The sequence below is a fragment of the Citrus sinensis genome, chromosome 9 (assembly GCF_022201045.2).
Source record: "Citrus sinensis cultivar Valencia sweet orange chromosome 9, DVS_A1.0, whole genome shotgun sequence".
Lineage (NCBI taxonomy): Eukaryota > Viridiplantae > Streptophyta > Magnoliopsida > Sapindales > Rutaceae > Citrus > Citrus sinensis.
The window spans coordinates 20136806-20162233 of record NC_068564.1 but is presented as its reverse complement, the minus strand read 5'-3'; the positions used below and the strand labels follow the sequence as shown (position 1 = coordinate 20162233).

Sequence of the window (25428 nt, the reverse complement as noted above, 5' to 3'; positions counted from 1 at the left end):
CTTTGTTCAAATCTGAACACTGCTATAAAAAAAAAAAAATTTATAAACTTCATTTAAGTTTCTTTCTATCATATAGGTGCTAGTTAGTTTAACTGGTAAAATTTCTCAGAATAATATAAGATGTTTAAATTTAAATTTCGTGTACGTGATAACGTGCATGGCCTTCTAATAAAAAGCATGACTTTTTAATGTTAATAAGAACACAATAATTATTATTTTTTTATTACATAAGTGACGGTTAGAAATTAAATTATTTTTAAGATACATCACTTGTACTGTTTTTACATATGTCACACACACATTCATTGCATTTACAAAGAGTATAGGTGCTCTCGGTGCTTTGTTGATAAAGTATGCGCATGATCCCAGGATCTATACTTCATATAAAGTCATTTTTAGTGTCAAATTTGTGACGACTCTGACTTTGAAATAGATTACAATGTATAGGGAGGACTCAAGTGATGTATTTTTAGTACTTCTGACCTCTAAATTCCTTTTTACAAACAATACGTTCTCAAATGATTAAACCCGAAATACTATTAATGGATAGATTCGATGACAATGTTCATTTTCCAGCGAATAGATCACAAAACTACAAACGAAACGCATATTCCCTTTGCCTACGTAGATGCCAAAGCTAAAGCTGCTACAAATGACTGAACACCAAATGCAATTTCTTTTCTTTCAAGAATTATGATTCATGAAACCGCAGTAACAAACAACTTATAAACAAAAGAAACAGAAGAGAGATATAAAGTCTCTGACTGAAATTGATCATGGGGAACTGTGAAGCACTCAAGATTCTTTTGGCCATATTCTTGATAACAACAACAACAACAACAAAGGTGGTGTTGGTGGTAGCGGGGGGCACACTGCAACGAATACCGACAACTTTACAAGGTCCATTTGAGCCCGTAACGCGTCGTTTTGATCCTTCGTTGCGTCGGGGAAGTGATGACCTGCCAATGAATCACACCAGGCTTAAGAAGAATGTCACTTCAAATTTCCCAGAACAGATAGCTCTTGCAATCTCTTCACCAACTTCAATGTGGGTTTCTTGGGTTTCTGGTACTACTGTTAATATCTTTACATGTTCTTGATGTTTGATTTGTTTTCTTGTGTTTTGTGTTGTTTGATGGATTTGTTGAAATGGGTTGGTTTGTTTTGTTCAGGGGATGCACAGATTGGCTCTAATGTGACTCCTCTTGATCCTTCAACTGTTGCAAGCGACGTTTGGTATGGGAAACAAAGTGGAAAATATACTAGTAAAAGGGGAGGAAATGCAACTGTTTATAGCCAATTGTATCCGTTTAAGGGTCTTTTGAATTATACCTCTGGCATCATTCACCATGTGAAGATTGACGGTAAGCATAGCATTGTGAATTTTGACATTGGCAAATTTATGTGGCATTAGGATATTTGTTCAATCGTCATTTGTCACAATTTGTTACTCCTTTATTGGCTGCTTGAGGAATTACAATTCAAAGATTAATATGTCTAGCTTGGAATAAAATTCTTAACTGGCTATTTTTGAATGCTTTACGAGGTGATAGTGGTAGTTCGATTAGGTAGATGGTTATGGGATTGACACGGGTGATGATTGTGTTTGCTACCATTCATTTTTATTGATTAGTATCTAGCTTTACTGAGAAAGTTTACTTTGTAACGACAAACTCTGCTGACGGTGGAGACTGATTAGAGAAATTTTACCTGTCCTCTATGAATAGTCAACAGATTAGAAAGCATGAAAAATGATTGTAAAGAGAGTTTTTGTTGGCCTGAAGACTCGCTAGTATATTGTGTTCATTTTGCTTCTAGAACCTCTGAGTTCTGTATCTGCATGAGCATTGGTGAACCCGAAACGAGTTCAAGCAAGTGCAGTTCAATGCCTCTCTAACAGGAAAGCTTCAATACCGGTGATATTCGAGGATTCCTTAGTTTTAGTGGAAGCTCACAATCTCATTCAATAATTAAATCGGCAGAAAGAACTAATTTCTTTGACTAACTTGTAGGTCTTGACCCTGGAACAAAATACTATTACAAGTGTGGGGACAGCAAAATTCCTGCTATGAGTGCAGAGCATGTCTTTGAAACCTTGCCGTTGCCTAGCCCAACTTCTTATCCTCATCGAATAGCAGTTATTGGAGATCTGGGTCTCACTAGCAATTCTTCAACAACTGTTGATCATCTGATACAGAATGATCCATCATTGATATTAATGGTTGGAGACTTAACTTATGCAAATCAGTACCTCACAACTGGTGGGAAAGCAGCTTCTTGTTACTCATGTGCATTCCCAGATGCGCCTATTAGAGAGACATATCAGCCCCGCTGGGATGGCTGGGGAAGGTAATTTCTCATATGTTTTGGTAAACTCTCACGTCTTGCATTTTATCTTTTTTTGTTTAAATTCAGTTGCTTGAACTGAAATTTACTTACATGGTCTATGCATTTCCAGTGATGAATATATCTTGGCAAGCGGTAAGCCTCTCACTTAGTGTGGGTAAACTTTTAGTCATTCTGGAGTTGAATAAACTTATTTGAAAGGGTCTAATGATTAGTTCCCCTCAATTTTTCTGGTTTAGAAGTAGCTAAGTTGAAACTTTTTGAATTCTTCTCTAGTGCCCTCATCATATGTTCTCTGGTTTTGTTTCACAGAAATCTTTCTTGAATACCAATCAACCATTCATTGATTTGTAGGTTTTATTCTAAGAACTTGGACTTTATCAGTATTTGTTGTGCCTGACTTCACAGGATTGTACTTGACTCTCTTGAGTAGGAGTAACATTAGAACTAAATATATATGGATGCTTGCTTGATTATACAGATTACAGAATACTGGCAATGATGCCTTGTAAATGTAATCCTGTTTCCCCTGTTTGATTGCTGTATTTTGGTCAATTTCTTTGTGTGATTCATTGGTCCATATTGATCTTGCCGCTATAGATTCAATCCAAAGCCAGATTTCTTAGGATAGATTAAACAGCGTTAAGGACCAATGATACTGGTTTTGGGATCAATTCTCACCAATGATCCATAAAACCGTAAAGAGTAATGGAATTGTTTTTGAATTTTCAAAATTTTTCACCACCTCTGATTTTCTTTTTGGTTTCATAAGTTGCATGACTTGTGCATTTGTGCTGCAGTCTGATTGTTGCTTTTTGGCACTGAAATCGGCCATTACATCCCCAGATTCATAATAATAACCTGATCCTGATCAGTGTCAGTTTGCAGCCGGTGACTTGAGTTCCAACTAATGACAATAAAATTAAACAAGGCATGGAAAGAATTGGCACATTTATTTTATTCATAAAGAGTGCTATTCTATTCACAAAATTAGAAATCTTAAGATTTGATGTCCCCTCTCTCACCATTTCTTGGGACAGATGCCTGTGTCTATTTTGTAGCTATCAACCCAGGCTTTGTACTTCTATTGCTTGGCATATTGCCGGGCACACTATTGACTTGAATAGGGTATGATGCCCTTATCTAAAGTTGGGCCTATACGTCCACTTACGTTATTCTGTATAATTTTCATTATTAACACAGTTGAATTGCAAGTTCAGGTTCATGGAGCCATTGACCTCGAGAGTTCCAATGATGGTCATTGAAGGCAATCATGAAATTGAGCCTCAAGTTGCTGGGATCACTTTCAAATCTTATTTGACCAGATTTGCTGTTCCATCAGAGGAGAGTGGCTCTAACAGTAACTTCTACTACTCTTTTAATGCTGGGGGAGTACATTTTATCATGCTGGGAGCATATGTTGATTACAATAGCACTGGTAACTAAACCAATTTATACATTATTGTTAGCTACTCCCACATGTTTAATTTTTCAGATTATTATGCAATGCCTGGATCCATATCCGAATTCTAATATTGGATTCTTCTCAGCAAGTAATTGTCTTTATTTTAATTTTTAATTCTAGGAGCTCAGTATGCTTGGCTAAAGGAAGATCTACATAAATTAGACCGCACTGTGACCCCTTGGTTGGCAGCTGCATGGCATCCACCTTGGTATAATAGCTATTCTTCTCACTACCAAGAATTTGAATGCATGAGGCAAGAAATGGAAGCACTTCTGTATCAATATGGTGTCGATATTGTTTTTTCTGGTCATGTAAGTTAAAAATTTTTATTTTTATTTTTTTGAAGCATACAAATGAGTTTCTTTATACTTTTTAGTCTTGTTTCACCTCAAGGTAAAGCATTGCTACTCATAATAAATTGAAAACTTTGCTACGCATTCATCACAATAGAAGAATGGGTCCAAAATGGGCGCATTGATAAAAGTGCTAGGTTATATTGCTTCCTCTTTTGTTGATTCCACTTCTTGAGTATAAACTACTAAAATTTGCACATTCCCAAGAAATATTCTTGTTTTCTATTAATTAACACATATGAATCCATCTTTGCAGGTTCACGCTTATGAGAGGATGAATAGAGTTTATAATTACACATTGGATGCATGCGGGCCTGTTTACATAACAGTTGGAGATGGTGGAAATATTGAGCAAGTTGATGTCGATCATGCAGATGACCCTGGAAAGTGTCCCTCAGCCGGGGAAAACTTACCAGAATTCGGTGGGGTATGTCATCTGAACTTTACTTCTGGTCCTGCAAAAGGCAAGTTTTGCTGGAGCAAGCAACCAGAGTGGAGTGCATATAGAGAAAGCAGCTTTGGTCATGGAATACTTGAGGTATGGTCATGGACTCCTACCAGTTCTGATATTTGTATTTTCAATTAGCCACTAGGTTGGTAAAATCCTTGGTTTCCTTTCAGATTTAGGCAACAATGAACCTCAATATCGATCATTACTAGTTTGTCAAAGGATACCGTGGTAGCATATATCCCAATTTGTAATATGCGATTTAACATTTCTGTATATCAGTATATGTTTCGGCATGATGACTTAAATTTGACATGATCTTTCTGCTTTTACAATATGATCGTCTCAGTGTCTTCTTTATGACTACTTATCATATGTTTGCTACAGGTTGTGAATTCAACATATGCATTATGGACTTGGCACCGAAATCAGGATAATTACAAGGAAGATAGCCGTGGCGATCATATATATATCGTGCGACAACCAGAATTGTGTTTCGATACTCCACCTGCCAAAGTAATTTTCTAATCTTGCATCTACTCCCACTAAGTCACAGTAGTTATGAACTCAACTCATGATCATTGCAACATTATTGGTGAATTGCCAGTGTAGCTAATCTTTGTTCTGTCTTTTTCATGATGGGGAAACAACCATACCCAGCAAAGAGGGCAGCAAACAAATGAAACCGCAGCCACATCTGCTAAATGGATGCAGGCGTTTTCGCTATTCATCATGGCTATCATTGTTACTAGATCATTATAACAAGCTTTCTAGGGATCAAATTGAACATTAAGCATCACTTTTTAACACATCTTTGTAGTTTAGCATATGTTTGATAACAGAGACAAGGTATGTGAATGACAAGACTTGGTTGTTTCTGAAAGGAGTGTGAATCCCAGGTCAGCCAAGCAGCATTGGCATTTGGCATCTTTCTCGCGTGAGATAAGCCAAAATAAATGAGTTAAAAATATAAATTAAAATATTTCCACGTGACGATGACTCTAATGCTGTTCCGTTTGTAATTTGTTTTAAGCTTGGACTAATCCATCACGCAAAGTAATATGGGATTGTGGGTTGCATCACTGCTTACGTAGAGGTTCTATTACTGTGTAATCATTACTACTCACAAGCATTTTATAATTCATTTTCAAAAGTTTTTAAGAAGAAAAATTTGATTTCAAAGACACCTCAAAGCTATATTCTACAACTTATTGTTTAAATATTTTATCTACAAAATACTAATTACATAACTTCCACGACAATGCAATTTCATTATCACAGATTTATATATATATATTTTTTATATATTTCATTAGATAAAAGTTGATTTGTGGGCCAAGACTACGGTATCACAAATCGATTCACCCAACCCATTAATTCAATTGTTTAAAATTGTGAGTATAAGATTATGGTATGGGTAGTGAATTTGTATTTCGTAATTCGTATATTATTAATTTAAATATAAGAATGGCACAGTTCTTAATTATCATAGACACTTCACGAATGAAGTGGCCATTATACTCTTAAAGGAAATATATATATAGTAGTTTTCTAATCAGGGATCCCTAAAAGATAAAATAAACACATATTCTAATGCACTGTATTTTGTCTTTTAGCTAATCCTTGACTTTATTAAAGTCAGAGATCCCTGATTGGAAAAACACCCTATATATATATATAAATTAGAAGAGATGAAAACGAATCTTAATATAAAAAAAGAAGTAAAATTTAAATTTTCAAAAGATGAGGTAAACTTATTCTATTATTATTAAATTATTTATAATCTTCTTTTATACATACATTTGTAAAAATATATAATTAAGATTTCATTACATATCATTTTTCATTTAATAACTATTGATCACAACATTACAAAAAAAATCTTGACTCTAACACCAGCTCTAGTCCTTTGTCTCTGGCAACTATATTTGATTTGTTTGATACTCTAATTCATGTAAATTAAGTATACGTAAGCTCAAAAAGCATTGAGAGCACTTGAAGTTGTTCTCGGGTTTTAAAAATAAAATAAAATAGAGGATTAATTTTAAATTATTCTCTTATATTTATAAATTATTTTTTATTTTTAAGACTTCAACTTAACTGATTTTTATGAAAAAATAAAATAAATTTATCAATTTACTTAAGTAATTTAAAAATAATCAATTTACTAAGATAATTCAAAATTTACTAAAAATATAAAAATAAAAAATGACGATGACAATAGTACACGCGTGCCTTATTTTAAGACCAAACACAATGACACATTTCCTTTAAAATCACATTCCCTATCACTCTCTCAGTCAGTTTCCAGATTTTCTCGTACAGTTGCCCAACAGGCCAAAAAACAGACAACAAAAAGGTTAAAAAAGCAAAATTACAAAATGCAGTACAAGCACTTGGGGAGATCGGGGCTGAGAGTGAGCCAGCTCTCGTACGGAGCGTGGGTCAGCTTCGGGAACCAGCTGGACGTGAAGGAGGCGAAGTCGCTCTTGCAATGCTGCCGCGACCACGGCGTCAACTTCTTCGACAATGCCGAGGTCTACGCCAACGGCCGCGCGGAAGAGATCATGGGTCAGGCCATTCGCGAGCTCGGGTGGAAGCGATCCGACATCGTCGTTTCCACCAAGATCTTTTGGGGCGGCCAGGGCCCCAACGATAAAGGCCTCTCCAGAAAACACATTGTCGAGGGCACCAAAGCTTCCTTGAAACGCCTCGACATGGATTACGTCGACGTTATTTATTGTCACAGGTAAGTTTAATTTAATTTTTTTCCTACGAAAACCAAAAAAAAGAGAAAAATTTGAAGAATTTTGAGATGATTTGATAATTTTTGTTAATTATTAGGCCGGACACGTCGACACCGATAGAGGAGACGGTGAGGGCGATGAATTATGTGATTGATAAGGGGTGGGCGTTTTACTGGGGAACAAGTGAGTGGTCGGCGCAGCAGATCACCGAGGCTTGGGGGATTGCTGAGCGCTTGGATTTGGTGGGCCCCATTGTTGAGCAACCAGAGTATAACATGTTGTCTAGGCACAAGGTTTCGTATTAGTTCTTTATCATTGTTGTTGTGTTTTTGTAGATTTTGTGGTTGTTGTTGTTGTGTTTTCCTTGTTACAAATTTGATACTGATGTAGACCCGTTGAAATTCGATGGTGAAAACGTGAAAATAGGGAGAAATATACGTTGAAGTGGGAAGGGTAATGGGCAATGACTTTATTACATGCTAAATTCATAATTTTCAAACATGCTTTATGTAGAGGTATTTGATAACAACCTGATACCTGTTTATGGTTGGACCGGCGAAAATATCCCAAATAATCTGAATAATCAAACCATACACACATTTACTATTGTAGCTTGAGTTGAGTCATACTTTTTGGAAAGTCCTTTAATCCTGTTGGGATTTGGGGACCTTTTTTGCACACTTTCCTAGTAAAATAAAGAAGGTAATTTGTTTGCCCACTTTCTTAAGATGGTTGTCCTTATGAGTAGCCAAATAGGTTATGACTGAACTCTTTTGTGCGTTTATGTACCCTTTTAATATGCTTTCCATTTTCTGAAGGAAATCTTGGAATATTGAAAGGCTTTGCGTCCTACAGTGGTTCCTTGATCTGCTCTGCATGCTTTGAGCTTGCAGTGCTTGTATAAACCTGTTAAACGGCTTTTCAATTTGTAGCTTAAAAGGGATGATGAATTTATTTTGCGCCTTTCGTTATGATCTTATTGATTGTTGTATGGGTGCAGGTTGAAGCTGAGTACCTCCCTTTATACTCCAATTATGGCATAGGTCTTACCACATGGAGTCCACTTGCATCTGGAGTCCTCACTGGAAAATATAACAAGGGATCTATACCACCTGACAGTCGGTTTGCTTTGGAAAATTACAAGGTAGGTTAATTTGTTATAAGACACCTCTGATTATATTTTGCATTGTTTTATGTCCTTATTGACATTGATTACTAACTAGCTTATTAAAAATTTTGACTTCTTCTTTTTGTTATTACCAATATGTCGTCTATCTTTATTGTTAACAACTTGTTATTAGTTGTAGCTTTGTTAGTTCAGTTCCTTTCTGTGGTTTATCGCTTCAACCTCTAGGATTCTAGCACCACTAAGTAAGCATGGCTATATCTTCGCTTGGTAAAAATGTCTGCCCGAAAACCTGTATTAATATGGAAAAAGGTTCCTGATCATCAAGTGATGTTACCTCTATGCATGTACTATAGTATTCTTTTTCTGAAATATACAAACTGATTAAAATATTTAATATGTGGTTCGTAGGTTATGTATTTAGCATGGAATGAATTAGGTGCTTTTGTTGGGCATTATATGACTGTCACCTCAGATTTGTCCTCGGTATATTATTTTTGAGTATCTGGATGATTTGAACTTGCGATAATTACAATGAATAAATCTATGGAACTCCTTCAAGTTCTTTTTTAGGTGTTTACTTAATTATCAAGAAGTATGTCTTCGTCAGACTCACTTGTGCTTATTGCCAAGTTGCATATCTTTGGTGAATCATATACCTTTTAGGCATCTAATTAGCATAATTTTATAATCTCTTCTGTATTTTCTCTCATTTTGAGATCGACACTGATCCTCGTTTGATTTTCGATCCCTTGTAGAATCTTGCTAGCCGATCACTGGTCGATGATGTGCTGAATAAAGTTAACCGACTGAAGCCAATTGCAGATGAACTAGGCGTGCCTTTAGCTCAACTTGCAATTGCATGGTGTGCTTCAAATCCTAATGTATCTTCAGTTATAACTGGTGCCACAAAGGAATCCCAGGTTTGTTTGAAACTTGTCCTAATTTGGAAAATGTTTGCCTGAACAGGAGTCCATCTTATTTTTGAACAGATATGCTGTAAAAGGGCCTTTTGACCGAACAAAGAAGATGATCTCATTTTCTAATGGAGCCAAATTATAAAACCAAATTAATGTTTTCTCTTGGTTGGAATTCTGAATGGTTGTAGTGGAATAATAGGTTTTTGATTCCGTTAAGAAAATGGAAGCGCCAGATAAGGTTCAGAAGCTGCTCAATTGGGCAGACCTTTTACGATTTATAAATGTGTAAAATTATAAACAATCTGTAGATCTCATGGCATGCAATAAATAGGTTTAAGTCTGGATCACTGCCCCTATATCATGCTTAACCCGTAGCCTGTTTATAACTATTTTTGGAAAGTTTCGTTGAAAAGATTTCACTGTACTGTGCTTCATGTCTGAAACATTTCATTCCACTATGCAGATTCAAGAGAACATGAAAGCCATTGATGTCATTCCACTACTGACTCCGTCAGTGATGGACAAGATTGAGGCTGCTGTTCTAAGCAAGCCAAAGCGTCCGGAGTCGTATCGGTAGGCGGAGATGATTTATTAGCTCCTTTCCATCTTCTGCTGCGTGCGACATACCTAGCTGTTTCAGTGTATTCATGTTGTGACTATGCTTGTCTGATATTTTAGTTATTGTTTCTCAGCTCTGTACTTCAGAGACTCAGATATGATATATTTACTTGAAAAAGAAAACAATTATTGTTCTTGGTATTGGACTAGTGAAGGTGGTGAATTTCTTATGGGCAATCATTTTGTGGTTTTGTGGATTTAAATTGCTTTGGAGTGAGATATTTTTCACACAATTATGGGATGTTTTACGAGCTTGGATATTATTTGGTAGATAATGAAGGTTTTTCAAGTTCTGCCTTGGGATCCCTTCAGTGACTATGCTTTCTATGTCAATTGTTCTCAACTGACGTATGCATGTCTTACTTATTTTATTTTTTTCATCGCAAAAGAAAAGGAAAATGAAAAAAAGCAATTGAAGAACGAAATGTAGTTTTTTCATATAATTGCATAAACAAATGGTTAGATGCACATTTGGCTTATGCTGTACACCAATGCTAAGATGGATCTGGGTTTTCCGTACTAAAGCGATTGAGTAATCTTATGTCGGGATTATGAGCCCTCAGTGGCATGGACTTGCAAAACTTCTGCTAATATGGTTTTTGGCAGCTGTTTAGAAACGAGCATTGTCACCAGCCGAATATGCTAGCTCTGGTTAAAACTTTCTTGGTTGAATGTAAAGACTCGTATGTCATAGAATTACTATTGTGTGACGTGCATTGTTGAGCGAGTGATGTAGTGATACTTTTTGAGTGAGTCCGAGTCATTCGTCTCTTGCCAGGCGAACCTAGGCACTGTCTGTTCGTGGTGAGAGTTCGACTAGGACTTGCATCATGATGAAATTTCTTACTCAAAGTCTCAACAGCACCCTCTTTCTTTGAGTTACTAGTTATAGGTAAACGTGTGGGGTTTGCTCTGGAGCATTTCAACAGCCTGCAAAAAACAGGCACTGACAACCAGAACAATACTTGTCTCAATGACCACAATCACTATACTTCTTTAGATACTCTGTGTTTGTTGAAAATAAGAAAGAACAGCAAACAGAGCTTGCAGCAAAGTCAGAAGAAGCAGGACAGCAGCAGCAAGGAAGGAGATGATTGCCCATGGAGTGTTGAAATAATTGTGTCTCAGCTTTGCCTTCCATTTATTAACACGCCTACTGCAATGCAAGTTCACTTTGTTGAATACCTCAGAGTAATAGAACTGGTCACTGAGTACAACAGCATCACCAAGCCTGCTTATTAGGCCTGCAATCACTTCATCATCTCCTAACCAGTTATCAATAATTCCACAGCGACGTAGTAATTCAGCATCTTTAGAAGAGTTGATGAGGCAATCTAGGAATTTGACATAATCCAATATATGCTTTGAATTTTGGTCATGGGAAAACTGCTCGTATGCAATGAGATTCCGAAGGACAGCTTCTGTTGTGTCTCCGATTGCCAAGGTGGGGATCTTCATCACTCCATTGTCAAATTTTATATCAAACAGCAAACCATCCTCAACCTTCTGAAACTTGACTCCAGCTTCTTGTATCTCTGTGGCACAACAAATGAACTTCCATTCGCTATTTTTCGAAGCATTAATCTTGAATGCGTCTATTCCCGTAGGTGAAGGAAGCCAATTATTGTGTATGAAACCGACCAGATGTTTGATCTCTTCTATGGGATATACATCAACTCTTGGATAGCCTTTCCCTGGAAGTATCCCATAAAAGAAATACAGAATCATGTAAAAGAAGCTGTAATTTGCTTGATTATTTTTAGTCACCTCAGTCATGCTAAACAGCTCCCAAAGAACAAAAAACGGAAGCTGATTCTCAACAAGAAACATATCTCGCGCTATGCAAGGCAGCATCCAACCCAGTTTAAAGATAGGATCATTATCTTCTCTCAATTCCTTCCTCAAATTCTTGCGAATAACCTCAACAATGAAGCAACCATCAAGAAGCATCATTTCCAAAAACTCTTCTTTGTCCAAGCTTATGTATCCTGCATAACATTTTCGAGCTTTTTCTTCCAATGCCCTCATAGTCATTACATAGTCTGACAGACTTCTGTTTAAACCTCTACGATGAAGAAGGTTTTGAAGATAGCGCGTTTTGTGCTCTTCAAAGGCCATCAAGTGATCTTTACCGCGATGGTAAGGGCCGATAGCTAGCATTTCTGGTTCATAAGCTGTTGCATTTATCTTACGTAGTTGATTAGGCACCCTGAAAATGCTGAACTGAGAATCTGAGATGGTGTAGGAGGTAGACTACGAAGCCTTTCCCCAACACGATCAAGTACCAGGTCAGCTGGAGCAGCAGCCATCATTTCCTCTTTAGAAATTATACAGGTCCCCCTGCTGATGCCAACAAGTTATATACAGGGTGGTCAGATTGCCATTTCTCAAAGCTTATTTAGCATTGAACATGATTGTAAATTTTTGGAGAGCTAAGTGCATTACAAAACTCATGCAGCATCCACAGACCTGTTGATCTAGGATCTTGATTTTCAATATGGCTTAGTCTTTAATTCGGCATAAAATTGAACAAAAGACTATGCAAAATTCCTGGGGCAGATCAATGAGATATCAAATGAAAGGTCGATTTATGATTGATGTTTAATCGAACTTACTTGATTGAATGCAACCTTTGCTTGCCCAACTAGTTCTTGATTTTCGATGGAGATTGATGAATAGAATGTTGACCAATGATACACAAGGAGACCTCATCTTTATGGTATACAAGTCTTAGAGTTAAATGAATGATGTATTGATCGTGGAAATTTCCTCGAAAATGTTTCTACCACTGCGAACTCTTTTATATTATTAAAAGAATGATTTTTTTATTTTATTTTATATTAGTTTCACAAGTATTGCTCTTAATTTATATCCTAGAGTCAACTTTTTATGCCCAATCACGCATTTCGTGTCAATTAAGAATTATTCTGAGCTAGCAAGCAACTCGAGCTGATGAGAATTTTGGCAATCACTTGATCATCACCCATGCAATCATTCACATCGTAGAATATATGGGATTAGTAGAAACTAATGTTATGTTTACTTATCAAATTAGGGTGTGAATCCTTAAATTATGGATGTGGAGTAAGAGTGAGAGTATGATAAGAATGTGGATTGCCAATCGGATTTTCAATTATGCATTTATTTTGTCTTAGATTGGAATTGAATTATTACAAATTATAGTTTTATCCTTACATAAATAATATGTAATTTTTAATTAGAAAATGAATATGAAAATATATTTGTACAATAATCTATTTATTTTATTATTAATTTTAGTTATATAAAATAATAATAAAATTTTTATTAATTTTTTATTTAAACTAAAAGTTTTTTGCCTATTTATATGATGAGATCCTATTTTTGAGATTTGTTAAGAGTATTTTTGGAATTAGAAAGAGTTGAAATGAGACTCCCACCTCCCTCACAAAGGGGGAATTCCACTCCCCACTCAAAAAAGAGTGGAGCCCATGGAATAAGACTTTTACTCTAGGGATGACAATTACATTTGGATCCGCTTTTTTAAATATGCATCTATAAATTTACGATCCACATGGATTTAGATTCGAATTCTGATGCAAGTGCATCCGAAAAACCGGATATCCAGATATGAATAAATTTTATTTTAAATTAAAAAATATATTAAATATTACATGAAAAATTAAAAAAATAAATTTTATTTGTGGATTTATGATGTTGTTGTATATTATTCATGTTGAATTATTAATTGTTGGATTATGATTGAATTTTATTTGATATTATTTGGTTAATTATTGAATTTTATTTTAAATTAAAATTAAAATTAAAATTATATATTAAAAATTAAAAAATTAAAAAAAAAATTTTATTTGTGGATTTATGATTTTGTTGTATCTTATTCATGTTGAATTATTAATTGCTGGATTATGATTGAATTTTATTTGATATTATTAGGTAAATGATTGAATTTTATTTTAAATTAAAAATATATATTAGAAATGAAATAAAAAATAAAAAATTAAATTTTATTTGTAGATTTATGAGATTATTGTATGTTATTCATGTTGATTTATTAATTGTTGAATTATAATTGTATTTTTTTATATTATTAGGTAAATTATTGAATTTTTAAATTATTTATTAAATTATTAAATTTTAATTTTGCAGATATGGATATCCAAAATATTCACTCACATCCGTTGCGGATATTACCCGCATCCGGATTTAGAAACCTTCATCTGGATCCGGATTTTGCCAACCCTATTTCACTCTATCCATTACAATTTGAAGTAAACAACTGATTATGAGGATTCCCTGCTTCAAAATGCGAATCCAAAATGTACACACAGAACAGTAGCATTGAAAAATGTTGGCAATCACTTGATCATCACAAAGCCTTCATAAGCAATTAAGCATCTATCTCTCTAGCTACCAGAAGAAAATATATTATATGAGCATAATTTATAAAAACCAGCTACTGCTTATCGTTTCAGACACGGTCAACCACTGTCGTTGCTAACTTTTACAAAAGCATATATAAATTGAAAAATTAAACAAGAAATTTAAGAATTTTGCAATCATTGACAGGCGTTGAAATAATTGTGCCTCAACTTGGGTACCTCAATCTTCTGGAACTTGATTGCAGTATGAACTTAGGGACCTCAATCTTCTGGAACGTGATCCTGAGAAAATGCCTCTGCCGTTTCAGAGATTGTCAAAAAGGAACCAGCCCTAGGGACCTCAATCTTCTGGAACTTGATTCCAGCCTCTTTGATCTCTGTGGCAGAACAAATGAAGCTCCAGTCACTATTATTTGTACCAGTCTTCCTATCTTTTGCCATATTTCCGAAGATCTGCCATTCATCGACACAGGTACTATTAAATTAAAATGTTCAAACCGATTTGATGCCAAAAAATTATATAAATAAGAAACTTTCATGCAGATTATGGTAAGCCTCCCCCACCTTCTCATCAATCAAGTGATTTCTTTAATTTGGGTATAACCATAATTTTTCACATTCAGTAACTTAAATCTCTGAATCACTATGCACGGGATTTTTAAGGCTGTCTTGCTCATTTTCCTTAATTCAAGAGAATAGGATACGGGTTTTAGATAAGTTTGATGTTGAAAGAATTATTGAGCTCAGGGTTTCACTTCATATATATTTATCTCATTTCTTAGGGTGGACTGCTGATTCATTCTCAAATAAACATAAATAATAAATAATAGACCAGTCAAATATTCAAAATAAAAGACCAAGACACATACGCAAATAAACATTAACCATTCTCAATTCAAATTATATCTCGATTAATAGATATTATAAAAATTGACAATAGACAGTGATACTCTAATTTATTTATGGGATATCAAAACCAGAATTTGATCATATTTTAGTCCCATGACCGGCAGAGTTCAAGGGCAGAGTATTGTGATGATCCATAAGTAATGGCCATAATTTATTATATTATGATTCTTTTCCCTCTCCCACTCAATAATTTAAAGTTGTTTTGTTTTTTTGGAACAATATACAGATTATTGTATATTGTTTAATTATAGTTGCATTTATCCTATATTGTTAATTATAGTTGCATGCTTCCTTAAATAATATTATCTAGGTAAAATCTAATATTATTCAGCACATGCAAATATCAAACAATATATATTTTGATTCATAATCTATGCCATGTATTGAGATGCAGAGAGTGGCACTACATATTCTATATGATATGTTGTCATAGCATGTTATTATCTAAACATAACATATAAATTAAAGTAATTGAACAATCTCAATTCATGGTTTCTCTAAGGAAAATTTAACTTGATCTTCAAGCCTATTATCTATTGGGCTTCAAGTCAATGTCCATCTTCCTTCTTTCTCTTCCTTGTTCTTCTTTTTGTCCATTGGCTTGGCATTTTTGGGCTATTAAATATAACATTGATTCAATTTTTAAAATTAAATTTAGTCACTTTTTAAATAAAATTTCTATTAGATCTTATTTCTGAAATAAAATTTTTATAACCAGACCCAATTAATTTGATAAAATAAGCACATATTTATCTTTAAAATTTTTTTATCCAAATAAATTTTATCATTGATATTACTAAATTTCCATTTACATGACTCAATTTCGAAATCCTAAAATGGGGTTGGGACCAATATAAATAAATTTGGACAAGTATTTACTATTGAGCTTATCAAATTTCTATTTTTCAAGTGCCTATGCTTATTTTTAGGAATTTAAATTAAATTAATGGATAAGAATTTTATTTTCAGCCGTCAGAGGGGTCGCATCTTTCTTGACAATGTACTGATCCCTTCGGTTTTTGATTACTTGGAGTTGTGAATTTGAAGAATAAAAGTCTTATGTAATTAATCTTTATTTGGTTTATTTGATCTCATGGCTTGCTTCATTGTTTCATCTAAATTATTTGGAATCTACAAATTATCTCAATCAATAGATATGACATAATTAATTCAATGAATTATTAGTTATTCTCAATTAAAATCATATCTTGTGCTATATATGATAGGTATCATCCAACCTAGCTTAAAAATGGGGTCATCATCTCCTCTCAAACACGGCAACCCAAACTTGCGAATAACCTCTACAATGTAACAACCATCGAAAAGCATCATTTGCACAAACTCATCTTTGCCTAAATTTATGGATCCTCCATAACAATTTCGAGCTCTTTCTTCCAGTGCCCCTATGCCCCTGATATAGTCTAGGTAAGATATACATGGTCATTTTATAGGCGTTTGAAGATAGCTGATTTTCTGCTCTTTAAAGGCCGATAAGTGATCTTTTCTGTGTTGGTGAGGACCAATTGCTACTGATCCTGATGCATTCTATCGTTCGTCTTTTATTTTCTCTTCATATGAATCGTCTGAAGTCGGAGGGTAGAGTAGCTTTGGTATTTTTAATAGAGCTAATTGTTTCCTTAGCATCGTTGGTCTTCCTTTATTGCTAAAATTATTATTTGATCAACATTATTAGCACTCTTAGCTTCCTGTTACTTCTTTGGCTAAGTCTACACTCTTTTAACTTTTGTTATACATCAATCAATGTGTCTTCCAATGCTCCCATCCAAACTTTCGTTGCCTCAATTGAGTTTTGCATTGACTATAAAGCTTTCATTTTCTCTCAACGCCTTTTCAACACGATCTTGTGATTGTTGGACCTGCTCTGGGCTCTTTGTTATTCGATCTTCAAATTGAGTACTACCTTCTCTAGAAACCATCTTTTTTTTAATTTATTTTTTTGAGTTTTTGATAAGAACAAAAAATAAAGAGTAAGACTATAATTAAAGGAAAGTACTGGACAAAAATCGTAAATAAGCAAAAAATAGAGTTAACAGCGACAACAATCGAGAAAAATTGGATAAGGATAGATGGATTAGGAAGATTTGAGGTAGGTGAGTGTGATGGTGGCAATGGTTTGACTTGGATCGTTGTGAGTTGATAGGAAAATTGAATTGAAGTGGCAGTGGGAGTCTTGGTTTCATTTCTGTTGAATGGAGCGGGTCTGGAAGCGGGTCTGGATTGGAAAGAGAGAATTAACAATCGGGAGTAATTTGGTAGGGGCAAAGGCTGGTGAGTGACAGTGGTTTGCAGCGAAATGAGTAGCGACGAGTATGGTGGTATAGTGGTTTTGGAGACTATGGTGGCAGAAAGGAGGGCTAAGGTATGGTCGACGGCTCTTACTGATTTGGGTGGTGACGGAGATCGATGAAAAAAATGATGATTTTGTGTGTGGCGGTTGTGATGGTGGCTTATGGTTTTGCTGTTTTTTTATTTTTTTTTACCTATTTTTCAAATTGATGAAATCGGTAGATATAATGGATGATGAAGGATTGGTATATGGAAGCGGTTGGTAGTTAGGAATGCTTTGCCTGTGATGTTAGATATCGTTTCAGCGTACGTTTTTCAAATTAAAAAACGAGAACTCTCGAGAAAAAAATTTCTCAATTAAAAAAAATAAGTTGAATATTATTGATGAAGTTATTAACAAGAAATAAGTATGACAAATTTATTTATATTAATTGTAATTAATTTTAATTTTAATGAATTTATGATTCCTTATAAGAAAAGAAATATGACTTAAATAAAAAAATATAAAGAAAATCTTAATTAAACTAAGAAAAGAAATTAAACTTATGGTCCTCCACCAGTAGAGAGAAACAAGATGACTGCCCATGGATCTTTGAAATAATGGTGCTTCAACTTGGCCTTCCACTTATTACGACGCCTACTGCAATGGAAATTCACTTTGTTTAATACCTCACAGTAGTAGAACTGCTCACCGAGTACACCACCATCACCAAGCTTGTTCAATAAGGTTGCAATCACTTCATCATCACCTAACCGGTTATCAATTATTCCACGGCGACGAAGTAATTCGGCATCCTTTGAAGAGTTAATGAGGCAGTGCAGGAATTTGAAGTAGTCTAAAATATGCTTTGGATTTATACCATGGGAACACTGCTCGTATACAATGAGATTCTGAAAAATAGTTTCTGTAGCATCACCAATTTCCAAGGTTGGGATCTTCATTACCCCATTTTTGAACTTTATATCAAACAAGGAACCATCCCTATGGGCGTCAACCTTCTGGAACTTTATTCCAGCCTTTTGGATCTCTGAGGCAGAGCAGATGAAGCTCCAGTCACTATTGTTTTTACCATTATTCGCATATGCTTCAATTCCTGAAGGGGAAGGATGCCAGTTATCGTGTATCAAATTGACCAGATGTTTGATTTCATTTATCGGATAATCATTAACCCGATCAACACCATCTCTTCGAAATCCTTTCCCCGGTAATATTCCGTAGAAAAAACGCAAAATTGTGACAAGAAAGCTTTCGTTCCTTGGAATACTAGGCATCTCAGACATTATAAACAACTTCCAAACAACAAAAAATGGAAGTTGATTCTCAAGCAAAATCATATCTCGTGCTATGTGAGGTAACATCCAACCCTGTTTAAAAATGGGGTCATCGTCTCCTCTCAAATGTGGCAATCCAAACTTACGAATAACCTCAACAATGAAACAGCCATCGAAAAGCATCATTTGGACAAACTCATTCTTGCCTGAACTTATGGATCCTCCGTAACAGTTTCGAGCTCTTTCTTCCAGTGCCCACATGGCCCTCACATAGTCTGGGTAAGGTATACCCGTCCGCTCTAAAAGAGTTTGAAGATAGCTGATTTTGTGCCCTTCAAATGCCGATAAGTTATCTTTTCCGTGATGGTAAGGACCGATTGCTAGTAATTCTGGTTCGTAAGCCTTTTCATTTAATTTGCGCAGTACATCAGGGACTCTGAAAATGCTGAATTGAGAAGGCGTAGGGGTCGGACGATGAAGCTTTTCTCCAACAAGATCAAGTACTATGTTAGATGGTTCACGTGCCATGACTTGATGATCTGTATTTAAGTACACACAGAGGCAGAAATGTTGAAATCTGAAACTTATTAAATTATGGACAACCAAAAATGCCACAAGTGCTTGAATTTTAGTTTATAAATTCCGGGAAAAACTAGTGATTGTTAATAGTTTCATCATCGAAGAATTATATATAGTTAATAGTTTATAACCATGGGGAGTGAAACAATTATCCTGCTGTTAGAATTTAAGGAACCACAAATTGAATGACCATATATAGCAACTCAATAAGTTGTATTTTCGTTCGAAATTAATTAATAAGTTGATTAATGCTTCAAAGTTATAAGATATACAAATTATATTAAACAATCTGTGATCATAACTTACTTGTTTGAATGCTGCCGTTCCAATTGCTTTACGATATTCTCTTCTTCCCTTCGTTTTCTTTTAATGAAAGTAAAATGTTTGGTTTGCAGGTGCATAGAGGCTCCAATTAATTAATACTTCAACTTTCATTCCCTCTTTCTTTTTTGATGAAGCAAAATGTTAACTAATGATACAAAAGTCTTTGAAATATAGTCAATAAAAAGAAAATGTGGGTTGACCAGTAGATTTCACGGCAGGTATGTGTTGACCAGACTTCATATTCTTTACATGGCTAATAAAAAAGATTAGGTTGAACGTGGAATTTTCGCCAACTCGTTTTTACTGTTCAAGCAACGAATTTTTTATTAAAAAGAAAATGTGGAAATGGTCGGGTTTGCAGCTGCATAGGCTCCAGGATAGAGAAATCAATTTCTTCAAAATGCTTCTAGTGACTAAATTTCAAACTTGGTGGCGAGTAATATACTTGGATTCAACTTTTGTACTTATCTAATGGTGTAAGTAATAAGGTTTACAAGTGTAATCTCGATAATTAGTGACCACATGGGCTAGAGTCCTCTTGAACAAAAATTTCCTCGTCAATTCAATTACTTGTTTAGTATTTGTAATTAATTTTATTGTTAATTGTATTGATTTAAGCCCTTGGTAATTTATTTCATAAAAACCCAGACTAAATTCTATCTTATTAGAAGTGAAAAAAAATTACCTTTTTTTCCAAATAATTAAAAGAGTTAGAAAGATTTGGCGGCTTGGCATTTCATCAAATTAATAGAATCCCAATTTTAAATTAAAAATAATTTGACTCATCAAAATCCTTTTCAAATCAACAACCTACATCTAGAATCCCAAAAGGCTACAGGAAACCAACGATTTTTCACTTTTGCAAATCTCCAAGGCTGAAGACTGCAAAACAAATCCTCTTCCAATTAAGTTCAAATAAAGTTCCAATAGGTATTCTTAATTTTTTTATCTTTTATTTATAATTATCATTACGGATGATTATCTATGTTAAGTTATATCAAGCAATAATTTGTTGTTTGTTTATACTCTAAAAACTAAAAAGTATCATTATTCATCATCATCTTTTTGTTCGACTTGTGTATATTTAAAATTATGGTCCACCTATGTTGGAACCGTTATAAGTTAGAGAATCTCTTCATAATAACACGATCAAAGTTATAATGTATTTTTTTTTATTATTTATCACTTTTCGTGTGTGGCTATGAGGTAAAGCATGTCGTTAAGGTCTGCTTAAATGATTATACATACCACTTTAATTTCATAAATGAGCGTTATACCCTTTGATTATAACAACCCAAACAAATATAAATAAAGTAATAAGATCAAATATTACAATAATTATAATTAATAAAATAATGTATATAATAAAAAATATTTTTGATATTAAGTTATTATTGGTCTATCCCGATGAATTTTATTAATACTAGAATTTATTAATTCAAAAATTGACTTTAAGACATACTAATATAGACATAATTAAAAATGATATTGTAAATAAAATAATATAAATCTTATAAATTACTATGAATGTTAGATATAATTATTTTGATATTATTAATATGTCAAATAGATTTTATTATTATTAAAAGAATACGACATATTAATAATGTTAAAATACCTTTTCTAATATTCAAAATAATTTATATATTTTATTTTATTTTATATGTTATATATTTTTTAATCTTAATTTATATTTATTATAAAAGTTTATTGAAAGTCAATTATTGGGTTGTTGTAATCAATGATATAATAGTAAAAAAAAAGGTCTGTGTGACAATTTATAAAACTAAAGGAGCTTGTTTGACCATTTAAACAAATCATGGAAGTGTAGATGACCTTTTCCCTTATTATAATTATTGTCATTATATTCATTAAGTCAGTTTTATTATATCGTTTTTAGATACTGACATTGTTATTAAGAATGGCCTCTTCCAAATAAATTGTCTAGGTCCGTTACTATGTAAGAATGGATAATTTTGATTAAATAATAGTTTTTTTAAAATATTCTTATTATTCTATAGGAACCACTTATTATATAAATAATTATCTAATTTGCAATAAAAATAGATATGATATGTTTATGTGATTTTTGTAGAAGATGTGATTAGTTCACTTGCTTCTTCTTGAAATTAATTCCGAATTGAATCTTATCTCTAATTTTTTGTAATGCGAAATTCCAATTGCTATTATCAATTTGTATTGATAAATTAGTCAATGTTAGTTAGTATCATTTTGAGTGCTTCTTCGTGTGAGACGGGACTCTATCTATCATCTTTAACATTCTATAATAATCTTATTACTACCAATATATGCAACTAATTACTATTCAAATAAAACATAATAAATATTAAATCAAGATAAATCAATACTATAAATGAGATCTCATTTTCTAAAATAAAGAATATCTTCATAAAATTAATAATTAATTAATATTCGTTGAATTAATTTATTGATGTTTTACTATATTTGGCTGCCTAAGTCTTGTTTTAGTGATCAAACTGTTGGGGAATTTTAAATCCCACCCAAGATCCCACAACCTAAAATATCAAACAACTAATAAATGAAAAATAGATGGAAAATAAAACCAATCATGCGCCCCGCCGCCCCCCGCCAAGGTTATAGCACACCCGTCTCGGTGCCCCTGGGGCCATTTTCGCCTCCCGACCTGCAGGCACAATTTTTGGGTGGGCCTCTACACGCGCCCTCCCCGGGCGCCCCGAGGCCCCTCACAAAGTTTTGCCCCATTCTGAGTCCCGCGGAGGCCCCGCCCCGCCGCCCCTCGCCAAAGCTATAGCACACCCGTCTCGGCGCCCCTGGGGCTTTTTTGGCCCCCTGACCTGCGGGCACAATTTTAGTGCGGGCCTCTGCACGCGTCCTCCCCCGGGCGCCCCAAGGCCCCCGCAAAGTTTTGCCACATTCCGAGTCCCGCGGAGGCTACGCCCCGCCGCCCCCCGCCAAGGCTATAGCACAACATAAGAATTTATGTGGAAAGCTCTTATACTGGAGAAAAACAGTGGCCACCAAGTTCGACGAGAGAAAATTTTACTAAGTGAAAAATTATTACAATCACTTTAGTAAGTTTCTTACATCCAAACCCCAATAACACCCAATCGCTTAATAGACTTACCGTTTCTCTCACATTACGTTAACTTGTAGAGAACTAATTAATGTGCTATACAAATAAATGAACTCAACCTCCCTATATATAGTGATTATTCATTGTAGGAGAAGTATTCCTTTCCTTATACTAGTTGTATTCGTCCTTGAATAAGTCAAGTTCTAAAGGAAAAATTACTTATTCCTTAAAAATGAATCTTGCCAAAGAAGAAAATATCTTAGGAAATCCTTATTAAAAATAAGACATATTTCATAACAATCTCCACATTGGCCAGGTGTTCAATTAGGCAACAAAACACGATCCATTGTATATCCATACAACCGCATCATCTTCACCTTCTTTACTCCACCAAAACCATACTCACATAGGACTTATAAGAATCAATCCATCATGAGTAAAATTTTGTCATCTATCCAGTAGCATAATTCTCCTCACCGAGAATCATCATACTCCATTTTATCCAGAGTATGAATATTTGGTACATATCGATCATCTTGGTGAAAATAGCGACTCTCATGTTTGGCTTCCTTGAGGATCCTCAGCCATCAACATAAAAATTCCACCACACACCTTACATAAATGTCAAACCATGCCTTGTGTGCAAATCTTGTAGACCCACAAGTTGTAACACATCATTTTCCATTACCTTAGTAGGTTTGCCAGGAGGATATCTTCATCATCTATCGAAATGAACCATTGTCTCCTACAATGATGAGACTTTTTGCTAGCGATACTATCAGTATCTTTATATACTGACTTGGAGCCACTTGTTGAACTTGCTCCAATTACTTTTTGACAATCCTTTTTAAGGTGTTTTGATTATCACAAACCCAACTAACTCTTTTCTTCTTAGAGTTATTTTTCTTCCAATTAGTAACTGTCAATGCCGAATCATCAGAAGCTTCATTAGTTCCACCATTCAACCTTCTTTCTTCTAAATGTAGAGTACTAGTAGCTTCTTCAAATCTACAATTTCCTTCTCATACATTAAAGTAGGCAACAAATGCTTGTAGGAAGTTGGAAGAGATCACAATAGTCTAAGTGCCTTGTCCTCATCTTTAATTTTAACTCTAATTGTTTCTAGTTTTGTCACAAGGCCATTAAGAACACTAAGATGATAAATTTTTTTTGTACATTTAACCATTCTCAGCATGTGAAATCGCTCCTTAAGTTATAAACGATTGGAGATACTCTTTGTCTAATACAAAATTTATGGCCTCTCCCAAAGTTCTTTTGCCAAAGGAATTTCTCCTACATTCGCAAGAACATTTTTTGTTAGACATAATCGTATAGCACTTGTAGCTCTTTCAACCAATTCTTTCAATCTTTATTGCTCATAATAATAGATTTTCCAAAGTCATTGCTAGAAGCAATAGATGATTTGCCCTTCAAAGTCTTGTATAGCCTAGATTGAATCAATACATCCTTGACTTGAATTTGCCACAGGCCAAAATTGATTCTTCCATCAAACTTTTCAACCTCAATTCTCATAGGATTTGAAAACTTATAGACAAATATTATTGCTTTACAGAATAACCTTTATCTCTAATACCACTTGTTAGGAAATTTTTAATCCCCTTCAAGATCCCACAAGCAAAAATATCAATTAAATAATATATAAAAAATAGATAGAAAATAAAACAATCACACAACACAAGAATTTATGTGAAAAACTTCTATACAGAAGAAAAAGCATGGTCGCCAAGGATGACGAGAGAAAAATCTACTATGTAAAAATCTATTATAATCACTCTAGTATTTTTCTCACACTCGAAACCCTAATAACACCTAATCTCTTAATAGATTTACCGTTTCTCTCACACTAGAAACTATCTACTTGCAGAGAACTAATTGATGTGTTATACAAACAAGTGAACCCAATCTTCTTATATATAGTGATTATTTTTGTAGAAGAAGTATTCTTTTCCCTATATTAGTTCTATTCCTCCTTGAATAAGTTAAGTCCCAAGGGAAAATTACTTATTCCTAAAATAGGAATCATGCTAAGGAAGAAAATATTTTAGGAAATCTTTATTAAAAAATAAGACATATTTCCTCACGCAAGCAACTTTCTTTTTTTCAAATCCTAAAAGAAGTAAGGTTTAATTTTATGATTGTAATAAATTAAGATCGAAATAAAGGAAATCTTGTTGTAAGATATTTCAAAAAATAATTGCACGTTAGGTTTTCTTAGGATTACTTTTGATAACAACAAAACAAGATATTAAAACAGTTACAACTGTAACAACTCTTTTAACTTAACTATTTAATTTAGTCTACACATAAAATAAGTAATTTCACCATTCAATAACTTTTCACCTTTCACATTACTAGCACCATTTTCATTAATGGTCGAGTTCCTTTCTCTTTGATTTCAAAAGTTTTCCATTCTTATTCAAGTGATGATAGTAGATGGCAAAGATCCAAAATGATCTGGTATTTGATAATCCTGCTCCCATTCCATTTTTTTAAAGGGACATAAATGTGTATTAAGTTTTATTCCGTTTGTGTATTTGG

General features: G+C 34.1%; 4 protein-coding genes across 4 annotated transcripts; 2 read left to right on the top strand and 2 right to left on the bottom strand.

Moving 5' to 3' along the window:
- The first annotated feature begins 537 nt into the window (after positions 1 to 537).
- Positions 538 to 5495, top strand: LOC102609903 (purple acid phosphatase 23). The gene is made up of 8 exons (XM_006487535.4): positions 538 to 1068; positions 1173 to 1364; positions 2013 to 2349; positions 3567 to 3784; positions 3932 to 4122; positions 4421 to 4702; positions 5000 to 5128; positions 5273 to 5495. The coding sequence occupies exons 1-8, from the start codon at positions 777 to 779 to the stop codon at positions 5372 to 5374; spliced, it is 1743 nt and encodes a 580-aa protein (XP_006487598.2). The 5' UTR covers positions 538 to 776; the 3' UTR covers positions 5375 to 5495.
- A 1388-nt stretch (positions 5496 to 6883) lies between these two features.
- On the top strand, positions 6884 to 10193 carry LOC102610207 (probable voltage-gated potassium channel subunit beta). Its single transcript, XM_006487536.4, has 5 exons — positions 6884 to 7361; positions 7457 to 7652; positions 8360 to 8503; positions 9244 to 9408; positions 9869 to 10193. Exons 1-5 carry the CDS (start codon positions 6994 to 6996, stop codon positions 9980 to 9982), a joined length of 987 nt encoding a protein of 328 aa, XP_006487599.2. The 5' UTR covers positions 6884 to 6993; the 3' UTR covers positions 9983 to 10193.
- A 255-nt stretch (positions 10194 to 10448) lies between these two features.
- LOC107178218 (UPF0481 protein At3g47200-like) lies at positions 10449 to 14843 on the bottom strand. The gene is made up of 2 exons (XM_052434069.1): positions 14679 to 14843; positions 10449 to 12276 (listed from the first exon to the last, which is right to left on the bottom strand). The coding sequence occupies exons 1-2, from the start codon at positions 14841 to 14843 to the stop codon at positions 11020 to 11022; spliced, it is 1422 nt and encodes a 473-aa protein (XP_052290029.1). The 3' UTR covers positions 10449 to 11019.
- A 3183-nt stretch (positions 14844 to 18026) lies between these two features.
- LOC102626241 (UPF0481 protein At3g47200-like) lies at positions 18027 to 19920 on the bottom strand. The gene is made up of 2 exons (XM_052433232.1): positions 19776 to 19920; positions 18027 to 19429 (listed from the first exon to the last, which is right to left on the bottom strand). The coding sequence occupies exon 2, from the start codon at positions 19416 to 19418 to the stop codon at positions 18162 to 18164; it is 1257 nt and encodes a 418-aa protein (XP_052289192.1). The 5' UTR covers positions 19419 to 19429; positions 19776 to 19920; the 3' UTR covers positions 18027 to 18161.
- Positions 19921 to 25428: the final 5508 nt, after the last annotated feature.

What these genes read in the sequence shown, in the direction of transcription:
- LOC102609903 (XM_006487535.4), top strand. Translation starts at nt 777, where the DNA reads ATGGGGAACTGTGAAGCACTCAAGATTCTTTTGGCCATATTCTTGATA. An exon ending in TCACCATGTGAAGATTGACG is followed by an intron (nt 1,365 to 2,012) that starts GTAAGCATAGCA and finishes ACTAACTTGTAG; the next exon opens with GTCTTGACCCTGGAACAAAA. An exon ending in TGTTGATTACAATAGCACTG is followed by an intron (nt 3,785 to 3,931) that starts GTAACTAAACCA and finishes TTTTAATTCTAG; the next exon opens with GAGCTCAGTATGCTTGGCTA.
- LOC102610207 (XM_006487536.4), top strand. Translation starts at nt 6,994, where the DNA reads ATGCAGTACAAGCACTTGGGGAGATCGGGGCTGAGAGTGAGCCAGCTC. An exon ending in TTGCTTTGGAAAATTACAAG is followed by an intron (nt 8,504 to 9,243) that starts GTAGGTTAATTT and finishes GATCCCTTGTAG; the next exon opens with AATCTTGCTAGCCGATCACT. An exon ending in GTGCCACAAAGGAATCCCAG is followed by an intron (nt 9,409 to 9,868) that starts GTTTGTTTGAAA and finishes TCCACTATGCAG; the next exon opens with ATTCAAGAGAACATGAAAGC.
- LOC107178218 (XM_052434069.1), bottom strand. Translation starts at nt 14,843, where the DNA reads ATGGCAAAAGATAGGAAGACTGGTACAAATAATAGTGACTGGAGCTTC. An exon ending in AGGCATTTTCTCAGGATCAC is followed by an intron (nt 12,277 to 14,678) that starts GTTCCAGAAGAT and finishes AAGGCTTCGTAG; the next exon opens with TCTACCTCCTACACCATCTC.
- LOC102626241 (XM_052433232.1), bottom strand. Translation starts at nt 19,418, where the DNA reads ATGGCACGTGAACCATCTAACATAGTACTTGATCTTGTTGGAGAAAAG.